The 19,849-nt window shown below is 51.7% G+C and overlaps 1 protein-coding gene across 1 annotated transcript in view; it reads left to right on the top strand.

The window, feature by feature from the left end:
• Positions 1 to 19,849, top strand: part of dnah7 (dynein, axonemal, heavy chain 7) — a 570,689-nt gene that overhangs the window by 63,884 nt on the left and 486,956 nt on the right. The window contains exon 8 of the mRNA XM_072478629.1: positions 4,090 to 4,215. Within this exon, the coding sequence (XP_072334730.1) occupies positions 4,090 to 4,215 (126 nt within the window). The remainder of the gene's footprint in view (positions 1 to 4,089; positions 4,216 to 19,849) is intronic.

The following is a 19,849-nucleotide window of genomic DNA, read 5'->3' as shown; positions in this document are numbered from 1 at the left end:
AGGATGCCCTCTACCCGTTCGGAGACATCCTGGACCCTGGCACCAGGGAGGCAACATACCATCCTGGAGTCTCTTTCACGTCCACAGAAGCGCCTATCTGTGCCCCTGACTATAGAGTCCCCTATTACTATTGCTCTTCTGCGCTTTGACCCTCCCTTCTGAACATCAGAGCCAGCCGTGGTGCCACTGCTCTGGCTGCTGCTGTTTTCCCCTGATCGGCTTTCCCCCCGACAGTATCCAAAGGGGTATACCTGTTCGAGAGGGGGACAACCACAGGGGATTCCTGCACTGACTGCCTGCCCTTTCTGGTGGTCACCCATTTCTCTGCCTGCACCTTGGGTGTGACCACATTAATATAACTGCGATCTATGACGCTTTCCGCCACCTGCATGCTCCTATGTGCATCCAATTGCTGCTCCAACCGAACCATGCGGTCTGTGAGGAGCTCCAGTTGGGTGCACTTTCTGCAGATGAAGCCATCCGGGACGCTGGAAGCCTCCCGGATCTGCCACATCTCACAGTCAGAGCACTGCACCCCTCTAACTGACATTACGTCAATTAATTAAAATTTAAATTAAAATTTTTTAAAAAATATATATATATTTTTAACATTTTTTCAAAGTTACTGTTAACTATCTGTTTCCTAGCACTAGATTTCTAATAGAAATGCGAAAGCTAAATATAGTACTCTCCGATCTCTGGCTTAGATACCCCTCTAAATTATAATTAAGTAATTATGTTTAATTAGTTACCAATGCTTAATTTTTTTAATTTAATGTAGATTCCCAACCAGCCACTCAGGCCACAGCTTTTCTGTGATGTCACTTCAGTTTCCCCCCGACACACACAATTTGAAAAAGGTATAAAAGTAAAAATGAGTAAAAATCACTTACTTACCTTCTTACCTTCTGAGTGTCTTAGATGTTCTCAGGTTCTCTCCCTGACAGAGGCTGCTCCTCCTCCTCCGAACGGCTCCCGAAACTAGGCCGCGATCTTTTAAAATCTCCGCTCCGACTCGCAGCTCCCGCGCTTTTTAAATCTCCCGCGCTGTTTTCAATGTCCCGGCTCACTCACCTCCCGCGCTGTTTTCACTCTCCCGGCTCACTCAGCTCCCGCGCTGTTTTCACTGTCCCGGCTCACTCAGCTCCCGCGCTGTTTTCACTCTCCCGGCTCACTCAGCTCCCGCGCTGTTTTCACTGTCCCGGCTCACTCAGCTCCCACGCTATTTTCAAAGTCCCGGCTCACTCAGCTCCCGCGCTGTTTTCACTGTCCCGGCTCACTCACCTCTCGCGCTGTTTTCACTGTCCCGGCTCATTCCGCTCCCGCGCTGTTTTCATTGTCCCGGCTCACTCACCTCCCGCGCTGTTTTCACTGTCCCGGCTCACTCAGTTCCCGCGCTGTTTTCACTGTCCCGGCTCACTCAGCTCCCGCGCGCTGTTTTCACTGTCCCGGCTCACTCACCTGCCGCGCTGTTTTCACTGTCCCGGCTCACTCAGCTCCCGCGCTGTTTTCACTGTCCCGGCTCACTCAGCTCCCGCGCTGTTTTCACTGTCCCGGCTCACTCGGCTCCCGCGCTGTTTTCACTGTCCCGGCTCACTCAGCTCCTGCGCTGTTTTCACTGTCCCGGCTCACTCACCTGCCGCACTGTTTTCACTGTCCCGGCTCACTCAGCTCCCGCACTGTTTTCAGAGTCCCGGCTCACTCAGCTCCCGCGCTGTTTTCACTGTCCCGGCTCACTCAGCTCCCGCGCTGTTTTCACTCTAATGTTTCCACATTTATTGCCCATTAAACTCACCGATGTTTTCTGTACAGAAAAATTTGAGAGTTCTCAACAAAGGTAATTTTCCTGTGATGCAAAGACGCGAGACAAACCAAGCAGCAGATAGTTAAGAAGTTGGTTGATTGCATTTTTTGCTACGTTATAGGGACAGAACCCACAAAGGAGGTCAAAGGCCGCTTCCTGAGAAGCTCTAAGTCAAATTTTAATTCATAACATCAGTAAGTGTGCAAGCTGGAATGGCTGTGTACATGCAGCAGACATTGCTTTCTAGATGTAACTGCAATATGCAGCACCTTTGTCAGACAACTGGTGTTATTGGTTGTCCACAGTTGCCAACTCTCCTGAATGGTGCTGCTTTATTATGTTTGCTGTGTGGATGATGCTTAATGAAGAAAAGAGATAGATAATTTAAGAGTTTATCCGGACAAATGTGAGGTAATGCATTTTGGAAGGTCTAATACAGGTAGGGAATATACAGTGAATGGTAGAACCCTCAAGAGTATTGACAGTCAGAGAGATCTAGGTGTACAGGTCTACAGGTCAATGAAAGGGTCAACATAGATGGAGAAGGTAGTCAAGAAGGCATACAGCCTGTTTGCCTTCATTGGCTGGGGTATTGAGTATAAAAATTGGCAAGTCATGTTGCAGCTGTATTGAACCTTAGTTAGGCCACACTTGGAGTCTAGTGTTCAATTCTGGTCGCCACACTACCAGAAGGATGTGGAGGGTTTAGAGAGGGTGCAGAAGAGATTTACCAGGATGTTGCCTGGTATGGAGGGCATTAGCTATGAGGAGAGGTTGAATAAACTCGGTTTGTTCTCACTGGAACGACGGAGGTTGAGGGGCGACCTGATAGAGGTCTACAATATTACGAGGGGCATAGACAGAGTGGATAGTCAGAGGCTTTTCCCCAGCGTAGAGGGGTCAATTACTAGGTGGCATAGGTTTAAGGTGCGAGGGGCAAAGTTTAGAGGAGATGTACGAGGCACATTTTTTACACAGAGGGAAGTGGGTGCCTGGAACTCGCTGCTGGAGGAGGTGGTGGAAGCAGGAACGATAGTGACGTTTAAGGGGCATCTTGACAAATACATGAATAGGCTAGGAATAGAGGGATATGGAACCCAAAAGTGTAGAAGATTTTTGTTTAGACGGGCAGCATGGTCGCCGCAGGCTTGGAGGGCCGAAGGGCCTGTTCCTGTGCTGTACTTTTCTTTGTTCTTTGTTCTTTATATTTTCCTTGCTGGTACTCGGCGATTGTGCATTCTTCATGTGCTACAATCACATCGATCCAATTCTGCAGCTTTGGTGTAGTTTTTTTGAGGTGGGCCATTAGCGGGTGGCCAGTTCTGTTTTAGTAAAATCTTAGTTGCGGCTAGTTCTTAAACTTTATGCACTGACAGAACAGAAGATCACTTCTGCTATTGAATAATCTGGACTGCTGTGACAAGTTGTTAAGTGCTTGTAATATATATGATTTAGCAACCCAGTCTCAGGACCCATAGTTTTCCCAGAAGCAATCAACAAAGGCTTATTCTCACTACCTGTACAAGTACCATATTATTCAAAGACTGACTGTATAAATGATGGGTAATTAACTTTTTACTCCTCTGTATATAGTAATCAGTTGAATCAATAATCAGCTTCCAGGACATTATTCATTAAGGCTCGCCTTCTCAGCCTTTCCCCTTGCCTGAGGTGTGGCGATCCTCCGGTTAAATCACCATCAGTCAGCTCTACCTCGAAGGGGAAAGCAGCCTATGGTCATCTGGGACTATGACGACTTTACCTTTCTCGCATCCAGGTGCAACATTTCACTTCATTCTTTCTGCTTTGTTTTTCTCAGAAAGGTCTTGAAAACCTACCTGTTTGCTACTCTTTTGATCATCGCTGATCATTTTCCTGTTCCTGCTTCGCACCTGATCCTGTTTGTCTGAAGCATGGGATGTTTGGTGCTGTATAAAAATAAGTTCCGGTGAAATTCCATTCCATACATGTGGTTTTACTGACACAACAGCTAAACTGCAACTTTGCAACAGAATGTTGGTGGTATAGATTTCAAGTTGATTTAGAATTTTATCGCAGTGTGAAATAATTTTATAATGGTCAGTGCCTACCTGAAAATCTCAATAGACTCTGAGGTTGAAAAAATGATTTTTATGAATGCTTTGATGCCAGAAAGACTAACTCATGAAATTCAACTTTTACACACATTTCTCATCTTTTTCATATCTGCATCTATGAAATTTTACCTTTAATGACCTAATACTGGACAAACTTTTGTGTAACGTATATTTCTTCATATTTTTAAGGTTGGAAATCGTACCAAAGCCTTGGAACAAATCATTTTTGACAGCACGCAACTTAATAAAGGCGAACCTTAATGCAATGAATCCCACTATGTTGGCTGTCCTGGATCTCTGGCAATGTTCTTTTCAGTGAGTTCTTCTACTATTTGTATACAATGTAAAACCTTCAACTGAAGTCAGGAAACTCATCTGGTTCACTCCTGTCCTTTAGGGAAGGAAATCTATCATCCTTACCTGCTCTGGGCTTCACGTAACTCCAGATCCACAGCAATGTGATTGATTCTCAAATGCCCTCTGAAACGGAGGGTAATTAGGGATGGGCAATAAATGTTGGCTCAACCAGCGAAGCCCAGATCCCGTAAATCAATTAAAAAATCTTTCTCATTTCAGGTTGCTTTTTCATTGGTGGGTGGGCGAAACACGTCAGCAGTGGATGGTTGAGACTTTAGTTATCAACAGACTTACCTGCTGGTACATATAAATGGTGGTCGCACTGCAAGTAAATTCTATATCTATGATTGCAGAGTCTTGCTGTATCCTCATTAGCAAATTCGGGTGTTGGGAAAATAAATTCCAACATTCATCCACTCTTCTATTGTATGAATGTTTAATACAATTTTAACAAGGTGTTAACTCATTTAAAATGGACACATTTTCACCTCCTTTACAATAACAAAGAGATGAATTGGTCATCGGATAACATTGCTCAGCGTAATTTCCAACCTTAGATAATTGAATAACAAATGTTGACGTACTGTTATTCAGTTCTAATTTGATTCCATTCTCGGCAGTAGAAAATAATAAAAAGTACAATGATAAAATAATAAAATAAGAAAAATAATATCAGCTGGATATGAAAAAGAATCTGCAGATTTGACCTGACTTTGTATTGTGTTGTTGTAGGGGCAAAGATTCAGGAATTCATAACATAACTAGAAGAAACAATGGGCCTCAATGAAATAGTGATATGTGAGCCTGACATGAAATAAAAGTCAGTTTGCCATTGTGACCCATCTCATATTTAGTTGATATTAATACTTTTACTCAGCATTAATGTGATAATGCTAAACAATTAAAAAAGTATAATTCATTATTAAAATGTCAGTTAGCCTTTTTAAAATGTCAGTTAGCCTTTTAAGTACAGGCTATTTTTCACTTTCTAAAAATATTGATTGACCTCCCATAGAATTGCTCCTAGTTAACTAAATGAAAAAGAAAATGCTGGAAAATCTAAGCAGGTCTGGCAGCATCTGTAGGGAGAGAAAAGAGCTAATGTTTCGAGTCCAGATGACCCTTTCTCAAAGCTCTTTTCTCTCCCTACAGATGCTGCCAGACCTGCTGAGATTTTCCAGCATTTTCTTTTTGGTTTCAGATCCCAGCATCCGCAGAAATTGGCCTTCTGCTGCACTGTAAATTCTACGATTTTATGATAACAAGATCCCATAAACCAGAAAACCCTTTTCAAAGGTGTGGCCCAGCACATAACACTCAATACCTGATATGGATGCTCCTGTTTCCTTCCCAAAACAGCAGGTTTGAATTTCTTCCAGAAAATCGTTTTTTTTTCTTCATGTTATCAAGCAGTCTGGAAACAGCTTTTTAAAATGCAGATAAAGAAAAAACCCTTATTTCAACCTGTGCAGAACAAAACCAGTTCAAACTCAAAGCGAGAGTAAAATCAACTCCCAGAGCCACAGCCCAGCTCCACCCACATAATGACATCACTGAAGCCATGTGATAAGACAAAAACATTTCTTCAAGGGGCACTCCCCTGACTTTATGTGTCTCATGCTAATGGGATGTGTGCAATCCATTACAAGAATAATCATTGAGTACACAATGCCATGATAAGAATTGGATACTGAAGGGAGTTAAGAGATAAATTACCCCCTGGTGGAGCGGATGAGACCATATATCCTCTTCCTGCACTGTATGGCGCTTCGGACATGGTTGCTGGTTATGTTGCCCTCCTTTGCAATGGTTTCCCAGACCGAAGATGTGAGGTTGGTATGCTTCCTGGAACCACCCTTCGGATATAGGGCATGTCCGTGTGCCCACACTCCTCTGATCAGAGTCTTCAGTGCCTGGTGGGTGAAGTGGGGTATTGTCTTTCTGAAGCTTTTGGCTGTCTTCAGGTGGCCAGAAGACATCTCTGCAAGTTTGCTGAAGGCAAGTGGGCTGGAGCGAGTGAGATGTACATGCTGGGACTGGCACTTAAATATGGCACCCGGACCTTCAAGCTCGCCAGCTGACGGTGGGCAGACAAATCAGTTTCTGATCCATCAGCTGAATTGGCCTGATACTTGCCTGTGCATAATTAATGACCTTCAAAATGTGAAATTGGGTGCGAGTTCCTGCCATTCTGTCCAGCGCAAGGATGCCGCCAGAACAGCTAGCCACCGCACTTGGTCTCATAAATGGAAAACTCTGCCCAAGGTGTGGGTGGGTGTCCCTGTTGGCTGTTCAGATTGTTATGACCTACTGTAGAAGCCAAGTATTTCAAATACAACTAGTATAGGTAAAAGATAGCTGTTTAAGCATAAATGTTGAGCCCCAGTTTTAAATACCCATTTATACAGCATAATTCACTTTTACTGAAGTCCGTTGTTCTGGCAAATGCATATTTTCAAAGACAGTGTGACATTAAAACAGCACAGTTGCAAGATAATTTGACACTGTCTTGTGCTAATTGTCAAGGTCAAGGGATTGAATACACAGCAACATGAAGGCACCATTGTTCACAATGCAGATAACAGCTAGGTCAGAAAAGCTGATGTTGCACATTGAAGATGGACGGCTTGCCATCAAATCAAATGTGTTTGAGTCTAACCCAAACCAATTAGGATTATATTGGGGTGTAATTAGACGACGTAAGACAGATATGAAAGTGTTCTCCCGGCCATTTTAAGTTTAGTTTTTCGTGTGTTGTCTGTGGTTTTATTGTCTTTGAAGGTGTGTTGTGCTGTGTTGTCTTTCTGTCAGTTTAGTCAGTTTTTGCCTTTGATTCTAGTCTCCAGTTGTTTTTTGGTTTTAGTGTTTAGTTTTTAGGTAATTGTCTTTGGGGGTTCTGTCAGTCTGACAGTCTGTGTCAGTGATGTTAGTCCACTTTTGACTTTGAGTTTGAGTTTAGCTGAAGATTAGCTTTCTCTCTCTCTTCATGTTTCATTGCCAGACTTTGACCTTTTAAAAGTTACTTTCGAGCTGTCTGCCTAAGCAAAGAAAGATAATGGGCGAAATTCTCCGTTATCGGCGCAAAAAACGGCGCAAATCCCACTTGCGTCACGTCATAAAAATGGGCCGATAGTCTGCGGCCCGAAATGGGCTAGCAGCGACGTAACGGGATCCGCGCTTGCGCAGTGGTTCACGCCGTGCAGCGTCATACGCGCTGCACGGCGTGACGGCTCATAAGGCCGCGCAGCTCCCCCCCACCCGACCGGAACAGCCGACCGCAACACCCGACTTGATGGCTGGCCGTCGCTCAGCCCCGAGGTTCGAGTCACGCGATGTGGAGGCGCTCCTGGATGCGGTGGAGCAGAGGAGGGACGCCCTGTATCCCGGGCACGGCCGCAGAGTTGCCCCACGCCACAGCCGGCGTCTGTGGAGGGAGGTGGCAGAGGCCGTCACCGCTGTGGCCCTAACACCACGGACAGGCACCCAGTGCCACAAGAAGGTGAACGACCTCGTCAGAGCAGGCAGGGTGAGCGTCCCCCATATCCCCCATATCCCCCATATCCCCCATATCCCCCCTCCCCCATATCCCCCCTCCCCCATATCCCCCCTCCCCCATATCCCCCCTCCCCCATATCCCCCATATCCCCCCCTCCCCCATATCCCCCCTCCCACATATCCCCCCTCCCCCATATTCCCCATATCCCCCCTCCCCATATCCCCCCTCCCACATATCCCCCCTCCCCCATATCCCCCATATCCCCCTCCCCCATATCTCCCCCATATCCCCCTCCCCCATATCCCCCCTCCACCATATCCCCCATATTCCCCCCTCCCCCATAATCCCCCCTCCCCCATATCCCCCATATCCCCCCTCCCCCATATCCCCCCTCCCCCATATCCCCCATATCCCCAAGTGAATCCAGCCCTAACCTGCCACCACCCCCCCCCCCCCCAGGAGAAGCGCGCACACAACAATAGGGAGCATGTGAGGACTGGAGGAGGGCCCGCTGATGAGAGGCCACTGACCGTACACGAGGAAAGGGCCCTGGAACTGGCTGGCGGACCTGAGGACCGGGAGGTTGCTGATGCAGAGGTCGGGGCCCCACGAGCAAGTGAGCCACCAACAGCCCGTCCCCATATCCCCCCTCCCCTATATCCCCCTCTCCCGTATCACCTGATCACTGCCTGATGTCTAACCATGCATGCTTCATTGTGTATCGCAGGACCAAACGTCCAGGCACCCATCCCCGCAGATGCAGACCGCCCGCAGGATGCCCCTCGGAGACCACGGGAGACGGAGAGACCCGCACCCTCCAGCATGCGACGCCCGCAGGATGCCCCTCGGAGACCACGGGAGACGGAGAGACCCGAACCCTCCAGCATGCGACGCCCGCAGGATGCCCCTCGGAGACCACGGGAGACGGAGAGACCCGAACCCTCCAGCATGCGACGCCCGCAGGATGCCCCTCGGAGACCACGGGAGACGGAGAGACCCGAACCCTCCAGCATGCGACGCCCGCGGGATGCCCCTCGGAGACCACGGGAGACGGAGAGACCCGAACCCTCCAGCATGCGACGCCCGCGGGATGCCCCTCGGAGACCACGGGAGACGGAGAGACCCGAACCCTCCAGCATGCGACGCCCGCAGGATGCCCCTCGGAGACCACGGGAGACGGAGAGACCTGGAGCAACAGGGAGACGACACCCCCGTCACGTGCGGGAGACACCACCCAGCGAGGAGGGGGGCAGCCACAGGCCCCCGTCACATCCGAGCCAGGACACCACTACCCAGGACACCACTATCCAGGACACCCCTACCCGGGACACCACTACCCAGGACACCCCTACCCGGGACACCACTACCCGGGACACCACGACCCGGGACAGCACGACCCGGGACAGCACGACCCGGGACAGCACGACCCGGGACAGCACGACCCGGGACAGCACGACCCGGGACAGCACGACCCGGGACAGCACGACCCGGGACAGCACGACCCGGGACAGCACGACCCGGGACAGCACGACCCGGGACAGCACGACCCGGGACACCACTACCCGGGACAGCACTACCCGGGACAGCACTACCCAGGACACATCTACCCGGGAAGACGAAATACCGGACAGTGACTCAGAGTGGATGGGTGGAGACGAACCCCCACCCCAAAGTGCCATGGACTCAGAGTGGGACGAAGAGCACGACACAACGCCACTGCTGTCACCAACACCCTCCACCATCGCAGAAACACTCACCACGGTTGGGCACTTTAGTGATGAGGCGTCTGGTACACTCACTGGTGCGCACAACACAGCCGTCCCGGTACAGCAGGTGGAGGTAGGAGCAGCAGAGGGACCGGGCGGTCGGAGGGCAGCCCAGGCCAAGCGAACATCTGCCGCCCAGATGGATCCCGGGTTCCTGCAGTTACCACACCCACACATAGATCCGATGCAACCACCGACACGGAGACGAGCGAATAGGGTGACGGGTGGCTTGCGGCGGCTGCGGTCGCAGGTGGAGGAGTCCACCCGCGTCCAGGAGCTGGGAGTGGTCCCGGTCATGCGTGCCACCCAGGCTGACACCGCACGGGTGGCGTCCGCGGTGGAGGCAATGGGTGCGACGGTGTCAGACATGGGGAACGGTTTGCGAGGCCTGGGGCCTTCCGTGCAGGCGGCGTCTGTGGCCCAGGAAATGGCTGCCCTCTCACAGGAGGCCATGAGCCAGTGCCAGCGCCAGATGGCAGAGGCGCTCAACGCCATAGCCCAGTCTCAGCAGGCCATGGCCCAGTCTCAGCAGGCCATAGCCCAGTCTCTGCAGGCCATGGCCCAGTCTCTGCAGGCCATGGCCCAGTCTCAGCAGGCCATCGCTGAGGGCATCGGCGCCAGTGGCCATGTGCGAGCTGGCGTCGCACTGTCGCAGACAGGGTTCGACAACCCCCTGGGCTCCATGGCTGCAAACCTGCAGACCCCTGTCGATACCAGCACGGGCCTCCAGGACTGGCAGCGCCAGATGTCGGGGGCGCGTCGGATGGCCAGTCCGTTCGCATCCCCCACCCATGTAGAGGCCTGGGGGCCATCGGGCACCCCGAGGGAGGAGGAGGTGGTGTGGTCTGTCCCGGCTCCCTCTGTAGGGGAGGTCCCGGTACACCGCGACACCTCGGACTCCCCCCCTTCCGTCCCAGGTGCATCGGGTGGGCAACGGGCAGGACAGGCTGGCAGCTTGCCATCCCAGTCGCCCGGGCCGCAGCCTGGCCCATCTAGGCCAGGACGCCCCAGGAAACGGCCGCCAAAGGGATCCAGTGTCAGAGGGCAGGAATCACAGGAGTCCACCTCCAGTTCTGCTGTACCGTCTGGGGAACCACGTAGACGTAGTCAAAGGGCCCGTAAGGCCAAACAATTAGACACTGAGTAAGTTGGCACGGGTGCAGGGCACAGATGAGTTTTAGGCGCTAGGGCACGTGCATGAACTCCTTTGGTTATTAAAGTCAATGTTACACCTACCGAAGCTGCCTTTGTGCTCTGTCCAAAGTGTGCGGGGGTGTCATGTACGTTGAGCGCAAGTGTGTGTGTGAGGGGTGGTCTTACCTCAGCCCCAGGTGAGTCTGCCCCCTTCCCCCTGGGCCGCCATCAACATCCCCCGGGCAGAGGACGGGACCGTGCGCTGCAGTGTCACAGCCGCATGCAGGGATGGTCCGGGTGGATGGTGGTACTGTGGCCATGGGTCAGACATAGTCCAACGATGTAGAGCCAGGAGCTCATCGGAGGCGGGTTGTCATCATTCTCCATGGCCTGCGATAGACACGCGTCCACCCGCAACTGGGTGAGCCCGGCCCGTTGTGCCGCCGGTGGATCGGCAATTGGGAGTGGGGGGGTGGTGTGCATGCGGGTGGGGTGTGTGGGGTTGGGGAGGGGGGTGAGGGTGCTGGGTGGGTGGATGGGTGGGGGGTGTGGGTGGTCGGCTGTTGTCATGGTGTGCGGTCTGTGGCCATACTACCCGATTCCCACGCCCATCTAGTCAGTGAGCGGGCGTCTATCAGTCTGTCCCGTGCCCGCTGGGCCAGCCGGTAACGGTGGACAGCCACCCGTCTGTGTCTACCCCGTCTGCCCTGACCATTGCCCCCATCCCCCTCATCTGGGGAGGACTGGGCCTCTTCCTGCTGCTCCTCCACTCCGCCCTCCTCTGCCTGCGGCACATCGCCCCTCTGCTGGGCTATGTTGTGCAGGACGCAGCACACCACAATGATGCGGCCGACCCTATCTGACCGATACTGGAGGGCGCCCCCAGAGAGGTCCAGGCACCTGAAACGCATCTTCAGCACGCCAAAGCACCTCTCGATCACTCCCCTTGTCGCTACATGGGCATCATTGTAGCGGTTCTCCGCCTCATTGCGTGGCCTCCGTATAGGCGTCATCAGCCACGATCGCAATGGGTAGCCCCTGTCGCCCAGCAACCAGCCCCTCAGCCGGGGATGGCGTCCCTCGTACATGCCGGGGATGGATGACCGCGACAACACGAATGAGTCGTGTACACTGCCTGGGTGACGGGCGCAGACGTGCAGGATCATCATGCGGTGGTCGCAGACCACCTGTACGTTCATCGAATAGGTCCCCTTCCTATTAGTGAACACGGCCCTGTTATCTGCAGGTGGCCGCACGGCGACGTGCATCCCATTGATCGTGCCCTGGACCATGGGGAACCCGGCAACGGCAGAGAAGCCCACGGCCCGGGCATCTTGGCTGGCCCGGTCCACGGGGAAGCGGATGTAGCAGTGCGCCATGGCATAAAGGGCATCTGTCACTGCCCGGATGCACCGATGCACCGATGTCTGCGATATGCCGGACAGGTCCCCACTCGGTGCCTGGAATGACCCCGTTGCATAAAAGTTCAGGGCCACCGTAACCTTGATGGACACGGGGAGAGGGTGTCCCCCGCCAGTGCCACGCGGTGACAGGTGTGCCAGCAGGTGGCAGATGTGTGCCACGGTTTCCCGGCTCATCCGGAGTCTCCTCCTGCATTCCCGGTCCGTGAGGTCCTGGTATGACTGCCGGGGCCGGTACACACGGGGCGCCCTCGGGTGCCTCCGTTGCCGTGGGGCCGCGACGTCCTCCTCCCCCTCCTCGTCCTGTCGGTCAGGTGTCCCTCCAGCCTGGGCGGCTGCCGCCTGCCCCTCTGCGGCAGCCTGCGCCGCCTCTCTGCCACGCTCCTCCTCATCCAGGGCAACATAGACATGAGCGGCTGCCACCACGGCGGCCAACATCGCTGGATGGTCTGAAAACATGACGGCCTGGTGGGGGGGAGGGGAACGACGACATGTCATCATTGCCCATATCCCCTCCTCCCCCCAGCCAGGTGGCATGGACCGCATGGGTCCAACTGTTGGAGGCTGGCACCTGGCCAGGTGGACCAACTCATTTGCCCTCCCATCACCCACCCCGGCACGGACCCCCCCCCAACCTCCACCCCGGCACGGCCCCCCTCCCCAACCTCCACCCCGGCACGGACCCCCTCCCCAACCCCCAACCTCCACCCCAGCACGGACCCCCCCCAACCTCCACCCCGGCACGGATCCCCCCCCAACCTCCACCCCAGCACGGACCCCCCCCCCCCAACCTCCACCCCGGCACGGACCCCCTCCCCAACCCCCAACCTCCACCCCGGCACGGACCCCCTCCCCAACCCCCAACCTCCACCCCAGCACGGACCCCCCCCCAACCTCCACCCCGGCACGGACCCCCTCCACAACCCCCAACCTCCACCCCGGCACGGACCCCCTCCCCAAACTCCACCCCGGCACGGACCCCCTCCCCAACCCCCAACCTCCACCCCAGCACGGACCCCCCCCCCAACCTCCACCCCGGCACGGACCCCCTCCCCAACCTCCACCCCGGCATGGACCCCCTCCCCAACCTCCACCCCGGCACGGACCCCCTCCCCAACCCCCAACCTCCACCCCAGCACGGACCCCCCCCCCCAACCTCCACCCCGGCACGGACCCCCTCCACAACCCCCAACCTCCACCCCGGCACGGACCCCCTCCACAACCCCCAACCTCCACCCCGGCACGGACCCCCTCCCGGCACTCCCCCGGAGCCCAGCCTACTCTAACCCCCCCCCCCCCCCCCCCCCCCCCCCCCCCCCGCCGCACACACACACAAGCCGAGACACACCTCTCCTCAGGCGATCAGTCTGCGGCCACGCCATTTCCTGCCCAGAGCCAACCCCCCAGGCCGTCACTCACCTCCTCGCTGGTCGGCGTGAGCCTGGAGCACCGGGTCACGCCGATGAAAAGGAGGTTTGATTCACGTCGACGTGAACGGTCATTACGTCGACGGGACTTCGGCCCATCCGGAAGGGAGAATATCGGCAGGCCGAAAATTGGCTGCCTTGCGCAGACCCGTGACATTCTCCGCGGCAGCGGCGCCATTAACGCCCCGCCGACTTTTCTCCCTTCGGAGACTTCGGCGGGGGCGGGGGCGGGATTCACGGCGGCCAACGGCCATTCTCCGACCCGGCGGGGGGTCGGAGAATGACGCCCAATGTCTGTAATTCTCTGAAAGCTTCGAATTGTCTACGAATTGCCTTTTAAATGACTTTCAAATTGTAATCAAGCGACTACAAATAAAACAATTCTTTTTGGCACCTGAGGAGTTTATACTGCAAATTTCTGCTGAGTTCCAGTATTCGCAAAGTGCTACTGATAACCGAATAGCAGAGATGATATAAATTCCTTCAACTATACACAGTCGAATAATACAAGGAATCGAACTACTTAACACAGTCTACAAATATTACAAATCTTACAACTTGTCGTATTGCGCCAGGACTTGATTAATCAACTAAGCTTCCTCCAAACTTGGCGTAGTTCGACAGGTTAAGATCCCTATAAATTAAAGATTCTTTCACCTATGTAGAGACTGATAACTTTTGCAGAGAAATCTTAGCTTCCAGTTATTAGCTGAAAAGACAACACTTCAAGATTTAGTATTTTAAAAGGCTTACTATAAAGTGACGAATGAAATACTCCTAACCAAACACAATTTTTTTCAGTTATACTTTAAAACATAGAAATATACATTCTCTTGTTACTTATTATAATAATTTTTATTGTCACAAGTAGGCATACATTAACTGCAATGAAGCTGTGAAAAGTCCCTAGTTGCCACACCGGCGCCTGTTTGGGTACACCGAGGGAGAATTCAGAATGTCCAATTTGCCTAACAGCACGTCTTTCGGGACTTGTGGGAAGAAACCGGAGCACCCAGAGGAAACCCACACAATCACAGGGAGAACGTGCAGACTCCACACAGACAATGACCCAAGCCGGGAATCGAACCTGGGACTCTGGCGCTGTGAAGCAACAGTGCTATCCACTGTGCTACCATGCTTGACCCAAGTTACATGTCTCTTCTAAAAAATTCACAGTTGCTCCCACCCCCCACTGAGTTGCTTCCTTTCTACTTTTCTCACCAGTTAACATCTAATCCTAGAACTGCCTTTCACTGGGAGGATTACACTGTAGATTTATTCCTCCGGTTCCAAGTTAGGCAAATCTTTCAGCCTCTTTCAACTCTTCACAAACTTGATCATCAAACTGAGTATTAGCATGGTGAATGATGAACAGCATTTTCTCTGCTTAAAGGTGCAGGCCTGGCTATGTTACGTTGGGTGTTCTGCTGCACAAATGATCCAACATGGCTGTAGATGGCTGTTTTATTGTCTAAACAACGGTTACAACTAACTGCTGGCTTGGGTACATGCTTCACCAGCTAACCTGTGGACCCAGCCCTATCACTATCTTAGTGAGGCACTCAGCACATGGACTATGTCTGAGTGGCAAGCTGTGAGCTCTGTGCTCTGAGCTATCTCCTGGTAGAATGAACGGGAACTGTGGTGTTCCCTGTTTTATAGTGCGTGTGCTCACTGGTGATTGGCTGCGATGTTATGTGTGTGCTGGTTGGTCCAACTGCCTGTCCATCAGTGTGTGTGTGATTGCACCATGATATGCTGATGTGGATATCATGACATCCCCCCCTTTCACAAAGGATATGTGCCTACATGCTAATAAATAGAAATGTGTACTGAGTGCATCTGAGTATGTGTGTGCAATATTTACAACATGTACATGAGACTGAACTATATACAGAGGAAGGTGGCAGGTGCAGCAGAACAACGAGTTTGTACCAATAACAGAACAAATGCAATCAGCAAACAACAAGAGAAAACTTCTGGAACAATGAACGACAAGAAAATAACATTAACAGTACTGTAAAACAATTCAGTGAGTCCAATGTGCTAACAGGCTCATAAATCAAGTCTCTCAGGTGGGCGACGAATTCGGGTTGACCGTTAGGGTGGCACACCACTCATCACCCGGATCAATGCTGTGCACTGGCAGCAGTTGGTGGTTCCGACTTGGGGCCATCCAGTTCTTGTGGATTACCACAACGTGGAAGGGCTCCCTGTCTTCGGTATCACTGGTCTGCATACTGTCTGGATATGACTCCGTGTATGGGGGCTGAATCGCCGGCATGTCCCTGCGAGGCTGGCGGAATTGTTGGGAGTTGGCAGATTGAGCTGCTCGACAGCAGGCAGCATAGTGGCCCATCCTGCCACAGCGGAGGCACTGTCGCGCTTTGGTTGGACATTGCCGCTTTAAGTGGGCGGAGCCACAGTTGCCACACGTCGTGACGTCATGGCGTTCGTTGCACCACTGCGCATGCGCGGTCTGGTCCTGCGTAGAGCGCGCCTGCGCATCACGCCCCTCTGCGTCAACGTCCCCTCTTTTGGCGCGTACAAGCGCGGGAGGCCTCGGAAAGCGCGCAAAATGGCCGCCTCGTCCGGGCCGCGGGCCGGGAGGAACTCGATCGACTGGACCCGCTCCGCCTCGTAGGACCCGTGCCGTGCCGTTTCGGCCGCCTGGATTTGGGAGTACCGGCTGGTCGTGTTCTCATGGAGGACGCAGGTCTCGATGGCAGTTGCTAGGGTGAGGCGCTTTATTTTGAGGAGCTGCTGGCGTAGGGTTTCCAAGATAACCCCAAAAACTATCTGATCCCGTATCATGGAGTCGGAGGTGGCCTCATAGCCGCAGGACTGCTCGAGGATACGGAGGTGTGTCAAGTAAGATTGGAAAGGCTCATCCTTACCCTGCAGGCGCTGCTGGAAGAGGTACCTCTCGAAGCTCTCATTGACTTCCATGCTGAAGTGTTCGTCGAACTTGAGAAGCAACCTCTTATATTTTGTTTTGTCCTCCCCTCCCGCGAATGCCAGGGAGTTGTAGATGTGGATGGCGTGTTGCCCCGCCGTGGAGAGGAGGAGGGCGAGCTCCCTGGTGTCCGATGCATTCTCCCTGTCTGTGGCTTCTAGGAAGAGTGGAAGCGCTGTTTAAACAGCTTCCAGTTGACGCCAAGATTTTTAGCGATTCGGAGCGGCTGCGGCGGGCTGATGGTTTCCATGGAGCAGGATGGCGGATTTCTGAAAGGGTGCAGGTAGGTCTCACAGTCGCTGGTTAGCTTCCACTACTGGTATCATATTGTGTTGGGTGCTCTGCTGCAAAAATGATCCAACACGGCTGTAGATGGTACAACTCTGTTTTATTGGCTAAACAACGGTTACAACGAACTGCTGGCTTGGGTATGTGCTTCACCAGCTAACCTGTGGACCCAGCCCTATCATTATCTTAGTGAGGCACTCAGCACATGGACTATGTCTGAGTGGCACGCTGTGAGCTCTGTGCTCTGAGCTATCTCCTGGTAGAATGAGCGGGAACTGTGGTGTTCCCTGTTTTATAGTGCGTGTGCTCTCACTGGTGATTGGCTGCGATGTTGTGTGTGCTGGTTGGCCCAACTGCCTGTCCATCAGTGTGTGTGTGATTGAACAAAGAACAAAGAAATGTACAGCACAGGAACAGGCCCTTCGGCCCTCCAAGCTCGTGCCGATCATGCTGCCCGACTAAACTACAATCTTCTACACTTCCTGGATCCGTATCCCTCTATTCCCATCCTATTCATGTATTTGTCAAGATGCCCCTTAAATGTCACTATCGTCCCTGCTTCCACCACCTCCTCCGGTAGCGTGTTCCAGGCACCCACTACCCTCTGTGTAAAAAAACTTGCCTCGTACATCTATTCTAAACCTTGCCCCTCTCACCTTAAACCTATGCCCCCTAGTAATTGACCCCTCTACCCTGGGGAAAAGCCTCTGACTATCCACTCTGTCTATGCCCCTCATAATTTTGTAGACCTCTATCAGGTCTCCCCTCAACCTCCTTCGTTCCAGTGAGAAGAAACCGAGTTTATTCAACCGCTCCTCATAGCTAATGCCCTCCATACCAGGCAACATTCTGGTAAATCTCTTCTGCACCCTCTCTAAAGCCTCCACATCCTTCTGGTAGTGTGGCGACCAGAATTGAACACTATACTCCAAGTGTGGCCTAACTAAGGTTCTATACAGCTGGAACATGACTTGCCAATTCTTATACTCAATGCCCCGGCCAATGAAGGCAAGCATGCCGTATGTCTTCTTGACTACCTTCTCCACCTGTGTTGCCCCTTTCAGTGACCTGTGGACCTGTATTCCTAGATCTCTCTGACTTTCAATACTCTTGAGGGTTCTACCATTCACTGTATATTCCCTACCTGCATTAGAACTTCCAAAATGCATTACTTCACATTTGCCCGGATTAAACTCCATCTGCCATCTCTCCGCCCACTCCTCCAAACAATCTAAATCCTGCTGTATCCTCTGACAGTCCTCATCGCTATCCGCAATTCCACTAACCTTTGTGTCGTCTGCAAACTTACAAATCAGACCAGTTACATTTTCCTCCAAATCATTTATGTATACTACAAACAGCAAAGGCCCCAGCACTGATCCCTGCGGAACACCACTGGTCACAGCCCTCTAATCAGAAAAGCATCCTTCCATTGCTACTCTCTGCCTTCTATGACCTAGCCAGTTCTGTATCCACCTTGCCAGCTCACCCCTGATCCCGTGTGACTTCACCTTTTGTACTACTCTACCATGAGGGACCTTGTCAAAGGCCTTACTGAAGTCCATATTGCACCATGATATGCTGATGTGGATATCATGACAGCTAATTCTAAATTTTTTCTTGCTCTCCACCTCTCAGTTGGCTACAGACTACTCAAGACAAAAACTAAAACTCCTGCCTGTGATATTTCTGGGGTTAAACAGAACACTCTATAAACTGATTTCAAAATTGCTTTTCCCATCTTCTTCTCCATGGCAACAGGAAACGTTAGCTTTTTATCTATTTGGAAATGATAATCAGTCAGTTTTGATAACTGCCTTTCATCATAGATGTAAAGGGATAGGTTCCAGCACAACTGTCTACAACTTAATATTGATACCACCGTTCTGCGATTTTGGGAGATGCAAGAGCTACCCATTGTAGATTTAGGATCAGTTATCATTGTTCCCAAGAGTAAATACCTTGCACCTCACTCTCAATAAAACAATTTGAATCTTGTTTTGACCTTTGGCAATTAAACTACTTAGGATTCCTGTCAGGCTGAGGCCAGCAAATGTCACATATCCTCTTTCATTTACTCTAAACTTAAACATACAGTCCCAAAGTATAACACTTTTATAAACCAAAAGGTAAATCCTACAGCACAATCCTATAAACTTCAGAAAAATCTGAAGTGGTGCCTCGAGAAAGAGGAATAAGTGGAGCTGCAATGTGCATTGTTCTCAGGAATGTTGTACAGGAGAATGCTGGGAAAGTTTGAACGTAGAAGTTGGCATCAAAATGTAGGATGCCACTCTCCTTTCTTGCTCTCACAAGGTCATTGAATCTATTTCGGTACAAAATCTAGCTGTGGCAAACCACACTCCTGATCAGTTTTGTCAGTCGCTGCCAGCCATGCTTGTATGATGGCTGCTGCCCAAAGGGAACAACAACTCTCTGGAGATATTCATGGCTCGTAGTATTACCTCCAGGGAAGGATCAGACTGCTGGGAGGCAGCCTGCCTCAATTCTTCTGTTTGATGAAACCTAACTAATCATTCTGTAATAAGCCATTCTAATTCCTGCTGGGGTCCCTATAATTAGAACGCCTTCCATTGATCGGTGTGGTTTGTTATCAAGACCGCATTTTGTGATTGGTTGGGGAACTTGGAAGTGGGATACTAATGCTTTAGTTGAGTTTCACAAATGATCAGGTTCCTGACCTCTACTACTGCCAGTGCCTCACACCACTACCCTCCACTGTGAGTGGATCAGTTCTGTTAAAATTCTCCCCTTTGTTTCACTCAGTTGGTTATAAGAGGTTTGTTTTCACCCCATGAAATTGTGGCTCTGTGATGTGACTAAATCACTTAAGATAACTCGCCTGATGACTCTCAGCCTCGTTCCATGTGGGCATGTACAGTACCTGGTTTAAAATGTTGGGTTCATGTTTGTTTTGGCCTCCTCTGTTTAGGTATATAAGGAATGGGGTCAGTTTAGCAATTTTCTGTACTTAATGCACCCATCACAGAGTGAAAAAAATGTTAGGTCTTTATCTGTCTTATCACTGAAATTTTCTCCCCACCTGATGAACGACATTGCATAGTACTACCTACCCAATCCAG

This window comes from Scyliorhinus torazame, chromosome 2 (assembly GCF_047496885.1).
Source record: "Scyliorhinus torazame isolate Kashiwa2021f chromosome 2, sScyTor2.1, whole genome shotgun sequence".
NCBI classification, from domain to species: domain Eukaryota; kingdom Metazoa; phylum Chordata; class Chondrichthyes; order Carcharhiniformes; family Scyliorhinidae; genus Scyliorhinus; species Scyliorhinus torazame.
The sequence above is the reverse complement of the archived record's forward strand: the minus strand, read 5'-3'. Positions and strand labels throughout refer to the sequence as shown.